Source organism: Stomoxys calcitrans, chromosome 4 (genome assembly GCF_963082655.1).
Source record: "Stomoxys calcitrans chromosome 4, idStoCalc2.1, whole genome shotgun sequence".
In the NCBI taxonomy this organism is placed as follows: domain Eukaryota; kingdom Metazoa; phylum Arthropoda; class Insecta; order Diptera; family Muscidae; genus Stomoxys; species Stomoxys calcitrans.
The window spans coordinates 7239462-7247460 of NC_081555.1; the positions used below are offsets into that span (position 1 = coordinate 7239462).

Here is a 7999-nt window from a genome sequence, read left to right on the forward strand (position 1 = left end):
TTATAATATCAAAAAAAAACAAAAAATGTATATCCAAACTTTAGGTAGGGTGCCCCAATTTCAATGAAGAATCGTGCCGAGCTTGGATAAAGAGATATCCCGATTTAAGTGTTTGAACCCCTCAACTTCTGAGTATGGGCCTATATCTGACCATATTTGTATGCATCTGCTACATAGCCCGATTGAAGGCATTGAACACACAAAAGAAATTTGGAAGTGATACCTTAACACTCGTACCAGTAACAGTCGATATCAGAACTTACCCCTTTTTCCAGAAATTGGAAGCAATGAGACCCTTTGTAACAGTATTTGGCTCTTTGGCATCCATGACTTTATTTTGCACTCTTAACAAATACACAAAAATGACAAGAAGTGAATAAATTTTGAGTTATCCAACTTTAAGTTATCAACCAAAACTTGAGGTCAGTCTACCAACCTACCTCAAACTGCAACAATGGTCCTGATTGTCTTCTCTTCAAACTCATAGAAACAACCTCTCGCTTCTAATAACATGCCGGTGGTCATTTATCTCAACTATAAATGGGGTGATAAAGGCAACGGTTTTGTTTGTAAATCAATTAAAGTTTTTAATTATTTTTAAATTCGCCATAAAAATAGTCTGACCTTAAAAAAATGGTAGACGTTCTTGACCATTCTTTTCTATTATAATTTCATCATTTCCAACATCGGTGAGAACATTTTTTCACCATAAATTTTAAATTAATTTGCTCATTATTCTAAATGCTGGTATTTAACGACAAGGTCAAATGATTACGATTGTCAAAACAACTATTAACGGCAATCTCATTATCAAAACAAAAGACTTAAGACATAAAGGTGCCCTTAGTTCTTCCATTGTTAAATGAATTATTAACCTAAAATCATCAACACACAATTTAGACAATGAATTTAATTATTTTGTAAATATTTCATGAACAAAATTTTTACTCTGCAGACAAGAAAAACAAAAACTTCCTTATTTTTACTAAACTACAACAATTTATTTTCATTTTACTCCATTTTTGTTGGTCTTGTCTTTGTGCCATCATATTTAACGAGCCCCAAAAATGTGCTCACTGTTACAATGATTTGTTATTATTAACTTATTTTTGTTGTTGTTATTATTTTTATTATTTTTGGTTGACTCCACTCTTTTGAATATGTCTGGGGTTTTGTGTTAAGTGTTTCACCGTAATCCATAACAATTTCTTCGGTTAATCAGTGGTTGCGAGAATCTCTGCTTGTGTGCGTGGGTATATGTGAGCTCATCACACATTTTAACACGTGCTCTAGCATAAAATTGCCGCAGTTTTCGGCATTTCATTTCATTTTAGTTGGAGTTTGGCTTTTGAACGTATTTAAAAGTGTATAAGTAAGTGTGAGCAAATAATAATGAACAAAGAAATAACGACAATTTCGACTATGAATGGCTGGCATACAATTACCCCCCTAAAGCCGCAAACGCCACTCACTCAAACACACGCATAGACTCATGCAACCATCTATTTTAGTAAGTATTATACACATATTGCGTGTAAATTATTTAATGCAATAAGTCAGCATGTTTGTTGACGTAATTTTCAGTTTTCTTCTTGTTTACTATGCTGCTATTTTTTAGTAGAGTAACTTAGCCGCCGTTTGGGCTTACACGAACAAACAAAATTGGTATCTAAATGCACAACGGCAGCGGCCCGAGGGAAGACAATGCGGCCCAATATTCAACTCAAATAGTTTTTTGAATGCCTGTATGTGAGTATTGTATTGTAAATCTGCTCGTGCCGAATTTGACATACGAAGCAAATTTGCCAGAAATTATACATATGTACGTCTATCTGCTAGGAGGCTGTCAATTAAAAAAGAAACACAATGGGATAGTGGGGAACAACCAAGCAGAAAAAGTAAGAGGTTTTCCATGGAAGATTTGGAAGTAATTTTAATAGAAATTTTCTAGTTTGTTAGCTTACATGAGAAAATTTATAAAAGTTTTATTAAAATTTTTTTCAAATCAAATTAGGTTAAATGAAATTTTTACTAAAATTGTTTCAATATTTTGCCCATTGTGCTCCCAACAGTCCCCCTTGGCGCCATTTATTATAGCACAATTATAACAATATTAGAGTCATTAGTTTTCTCAAACTTTTTTTCCCAACTTGATTAAAATAATAACATAATTGCCAGCAACATATTGTAAAGCACAGAAATTAAAAGGATTTATTCAAACTTAAGTAATTGTGATGATGTTAAATGCTTCCTATGAAACAAGTCTGTAATAACAAGTGTAAGGAAGCTAAACAAAAGAAAAAACATGTTTGAGTATTTCCCCACATTTTATCAAAGTTTGCTGTTTTTTTTTTGCCCGAAATAAGACCAATAAACGTTATGAGTAAATAACTTTACCTACAATATGCCAAAAAACCATGTTATCTTTCAAAAAACTAGTCAACAAGCAGTCTATACTTCATTGCCTTTATGGACTACCGTCTTCAAATCAAAAGACTTAGGCAACATGCATGATTTGTTTGAAAGCTCTCCATTGTAAAGATCCCCATTATGATTTGTGGCTATACTTGAAGGGTCTGTCCCAACAACGATAACGATATCTCATCTTTAGTTATGCTTCATGGCAAACTTCATTTTCCTCTATTGAAAATGTTTGGCCCCCTTTTACAGTTTTTTTTTTATAATTTTAAATTTATGATTTTATTAAGGCGGTTTTTGATTGTCCCCCTTTTTAATCAATGTCTTTCATTCATGTCAGTCTATATGACTGAAGGCTTGATTGACACAGCCACTGACCAGAAAATGAAAAGTTTTCATACAACTTATGTTTTGCAGAAATTTCACTAAATGTTGGCTAGACAACTTATAATTCAATGTGTCCTCCTTTTTGAAAAGTTGTTTTAGAGCGTTGCTAGACTTTAGTTGGTGTGGGTATAATAATAAAATTTTGAGAAAACTTTTTACAAAAAAAATTTTGCAAAAATAAATTTACAAAAATGTTTCATAAAATGTTCTATAGAAAGATAACTCTTCCCTGGCTGGCTGGCTTTCCTTTTCCATTTGCGTCTCCGATCATTGAGCTCGTCTCGAAAGAGAAACAAACAAGAATTGTAAAATTTAATGATCTTGCCCTAACAGGCAAAAAACTTGAAAAATTAAAGATAATTCTGACAAAATTTTCTTTTCAAATAAAAATGTTGACAACATTTTCTCTAGAAATACAAGGTTGGAAAAATTGTCTATAGAAACAATTTCGGCAGAAAATTTGACGAAATTTTCAAAGCGAAAAAGTTTGGCAAAAATTTTATATAATATTAAAAAAAAAAATTAGTATAGAAATATAATTTGCCCAAACTTTTTATAGAAATAAAATTTTTACAAAATCCTATACATAAAACTTAATTTGTGTTTGTTTGTGGGTTTGTTCCGTATAGACTCAAAAACGGCTGAACCGATTTCTTTCAAATTTTCACAGATAGGGAGCTGCCCGGCCCAAAAATCCCTTCAAATAGGCATAGGAAGGCGGAATAGGATATATAATTTGTTAATATTGGAAGGGGGCGGGCCCTCACCTGTTACCCCAAAAACAGCATCCAAAATCACGGTTGACCGATCAGGACAAAATGGGTATCAAATGAAAGATATTGGAGAGTATAATACGAATATGGTATTAAAAGTTGGGTTCAATAAACCCAGGGTCCACCCCAACTCCTAAAGTTCCCCAAATAAACATATTGGAGGTACATATCAATATGGGACTCAAGTGAAAGGTAGTCGGGAGAAGATTACGAATATGACATAAAAAATTATGTCTATGATGATGATGTCGCCTCCAATCGATTATTTGATCAATTAAAACAATAGGAGATCAAATAATAGATATTTTTGAGTAGAGCGCGACATTCAAATATGTGCTCAAGTGGCAGATGAAGTGTGGCGTACAATCCTCATATAGACACCAAACGGCTGTATACACCAATAATGACAATATGGAGTTTAATTAATGGTATAAGGTTGTGGACTGCGAATCTGATATCTTCATTCTGCTCCTATATCTAACGTTAAGGTTGCAACCATTTTAAGCTCATCGATAGACAAGACCAAACGACGTGCTGCTGGGCAACACTTTTTTGTGCAAAAGTTTTACATAGTTTAATAGTAAGAACTATCACCAGAGCACGAAATTGATACCCCTTTTGCTGGATCAAGTTTCTGGAGATCCACACCAACCACAACCGTAGGGGCTTTCCCACTCCCAAGAGAATACAGGCTCAAAAAGTATTTTAAAATATTGGGTTGTCCAAAAAGTAATTGCGGATTTTTCATATAGTCGGCGTTAAAAAAATTTTTCACAGCTTGTGACTCTGTAATTGCATTCTTTCTTCTGTCAGTTATCAGCTGTTACTTTTAGCTTGCTTTAGAAAAAATGTGTAAAAAAAGTATATTTGATTAAAGTTCATTCTAAGTTTTATTAAAAATGCATTTACTTTCTTTTAAAAAATCCGCAATTACTTTTTGGGCAACCCAATATTTAATGAAGACTATCTAACATCCAAGCTTAAATGACCCTAAACCCTCCGAGCGAATTCATAGATGAATAAAGATCATAAGGGATTCAAATAATGGCATTTATATTGTTATACTGTTAGTCAAGTGACATATGTACATATACCAATTTTGTAGCAAGGTATTCCACTAATAGCTCTTTAATTGTCGAAAATAAATATTCAAGGATAATTGTCTTTCATATATTGTAAAAGAAGGCGCAGCGGAACCTGGTTTAGCTAGTATTCTCTAGAATATTGGCAATATTTTCTACACAAGTATTGAAAAAATATTCTACGAAATATTGAACAAACTTTCTATACAAATAAATAAACATTTAAAAGAAAAAATTCTCAACACATCTTTGAATGAAATTAAGGTTTGACAGAAAATGTAGTCTCAATTTCATTTGTAAAGAAAAACAAATGAAATTAAGACTAAATTTTCTGTAGAAATGAAATTTTGACAAAATTATTTATAATAATGGGATTCTGTTTTTTGCACTTAATGGATTTATGTCCAGCTTAGACCAATGGATTTTTGTTTTTATTTCGAAGAGAAAAGGGGCCTCATTAGACTGTTTTGCTACTAAAAGATTACATGCTTCCACCAATTTACTAATGCGGTTTAGAGCAACTCCTGTATTGAGCATGCAGCATTTATGTTTACGGCGAAAAATGAGTTTCACCACCACTCCTATGTTTTTTTCTTCAAAAAACAAGCTCAAAATCACATAATTTATATTCAAAAAAAAAATTGCAAAAAAATCTATGTGTGTTCGAAATTGCTTCAACTCTTTAGATTTTGGAACAGCGAAATTCTGAAAACACCATTGGATTCATGAAGTAAAGGTCTTTCCATAATGATGCTGAATAATGATTTGCAATACTTAAATTTTTTTATGTCTGACATTACCCACTGACATATTGTCTCCCAATGAGATGTTTGTAGTTTTATCATTTTGGAAAAAGTTTTTTAAATTTCTTTAACACATACAGTCTTATTGAAACTTTTCACATAATAAGGTAAGTACAACATTACTTAAAAAAAAATTGTTAATATTTTGACATGCCCTAGTCGTTTATAAAACTCGAAAATATACACAATATTATATTCAAATATAAAATTTTCTTCTCAAAAAATTTCCACTTTTTTCGTCTTTTTTCATGGCCGCTCTCCCTTTCATTGAATGGGATGTTTATCATCATCTTCTTATACTTGATGTCCATGAGAAACAATACGATAGAGTCAAGGATTATATAATGCAACATTATCTCTCCAATGAGCTGTATCAAACTTTGGGATACCATGAGGATCCGGAATTCCATAAAGATTTAAAAACCCTTATCAAACATCTGTTGGAAAACGATAGCAGTCTTATGGTTTTGGATGTTGAAAGTGATTCCATAAATGGAATAGCTCTTTTAAAATGCATGTCTGAAGAATGGCGTTCTTGGACTTCACTACAGGTGCTTATCAATAATCAACACCTTAAAGAACTTATTGATTTTCCACGTTACTCAGTGCAAGACTATGCTGCAGAGCAACAGACAAAATGGGATGGCTTGCATATATTTTACTATCATGTGGAACCATTTTTAGAAGCAAATCAATGTTTTATGGCAAAATTTTTCAATGCCATTGCTAATGTGGCCAAACACATGCATATGCCAAGAATTACCTATATGGCCTTAAGTCGAAAAGATGCAGCTCTTTTAGAGGAAATGGGCTATAAGGAAGTAAAGCGTATTCTATATTCCATGTATGTTTATAAAGGGCGAAGACCCTTTGATCATCTAAGAGATTTAAATGAAATGCATGGCTCGTTGTATGAATTCAAAGTGGAACCTTTAAAACATTTTGAAGAATTATACCCAAAACATGGGTTGATGGGGGAAAATGTGAAGGACAAGAAAGTTGCTTAAAGGTTAAAAATACTGTTGAAAAAGTGCATACATCATATATAAAGAATTGACAATAAAATTATGTAAAATTTTGGTTTAAAGTTAAGCTGGAGTTAGATGCGTGCGCGCATTTGATGTGTAACACACACAATACAAACCAAACTATTTTTTTTTGACAAGCACGCGTAAGTGCTGCGCGGTGTTTGTAAATCCTCCTTTATTCTATCATGGCAAACTTCATAATCAATCAACTTCCTCTTGTTAATTTTAACCTTTTAACGTACAAATAAATTCATAAACAACATCTGTTTAAAATTTAAATTATTTAAATTAGCCCATTGGCCAGCAATGAAATTACCCCCGAAAAGTTGTTAATTTGCCGCAAAACCAACACTTCAATATATCAGACGACTATCGCATGGCACATTGTACTTTTTTCTAATTTTTGTATGTTTTATTTGTTGTTTTCATTCACAAAACTTAAAGTCCAACCATCACACAATAATTGCTGCTTGATATCTTTTTTTCTGTTTGAAATTTGTGAATTTCTATAGAGGAGGGGACCTTTAAAAGTTGTCTAAGGTCAAGCACAACTTGTCTCCAAGATAAATAAATAATAATCAACTTTACAAAAAACAAACCCGATCTCCAGCAAACCAAAAACAAAACTCAAAGAGATCATGGGTTTGTGTAGCTTTTGCCCCCAAAGAAGAGAATGACCTGTTTCTCTTTGGTCTTTGTACTCTTTAAACAAATCGAAGAGGCTCTAAAACAAGTTCTAGAACCACCAAAGCATTGATTATGAAATTTAAAAATTATTATGGGCAAACAAAAACAACTTTTAATTATTAAATGCCTTGGTCTAGTTTCACCTTCAAGTCATCGATCTTGTAGTTTACAAAAAAAAACATGTGTAGAACTTCTTAGATTATAAATAAAAAATTGTTGGTTTGCGTTTTGAAGCCTGATTGTAGAAGTATGTACAGTTTTATTAATTAAAACTGCATAAAATATAGTTCGAGTACTTAGGATGCAACAAACAAAAGGCAAAAAGGTAAGTATGAAGCCAAAGAAGTGAAAGATTTTTCAAGAAAACTCTTACTAAAACGTAAACCTCATATAAAACATAAACCTCACTCTTCTGCAAATCGACCATTGACCAGATTCTTTGATCTTTTTAGTTTTCGAATGATAAATAATTAGTTTAATATTTCAACTAAAACGCGAGTTTCAAGCTGTCCTAGTTGACCTCCAATTTTGTGAGAAATTTCAAAATTTTAGAAAAACTGTAAAAACCTCTAAAAGGTAAAAACTTTTAAAAAAATTAAAATGCAGTGTCAAGAACAAGGAATCCGGTATCCAAGTGACAAGAATTTAAGGTGGTACAACCATTTTCACTGAGATTTTTGACTTTCTCTTTGATTAAATTCCTACAGCACCACACTACTAACCGAGCTATTTGAAGGAAAGTTTCCAAAAAAAAGTCAGTAGGAAATCCTTTGGCTTAACTAAATCCATACCATTAACGCCGATACCTGATTGCCTTTATA

General features: G+C 32.3%; 1 protein-coding gene across 1 annotated transcript; it reads left to right on the forward strand.

Moving 5' to 3' along the window:
- The first annotated feature begins 5627 nt into the window (after window positions 1–5627).
- On the forward strand, window positions 5628–6555 carry LOC106090560 (uncharacterized). Its single transcript, XM_013256798.2, has one exon. It carries the CDS (start codon window positions 5712–5714, stop codon window positions 6468–6470), a length of 759 nt encoding a protein of 252 aa, XP_013112252.2. The 5' UTR covers window positions 5628–5711; the 3' UTR covers window positions 6471–6555.
- The last annotated feature ends 1444 nt before the right edge of the window (window positions 6556–7999 follow it).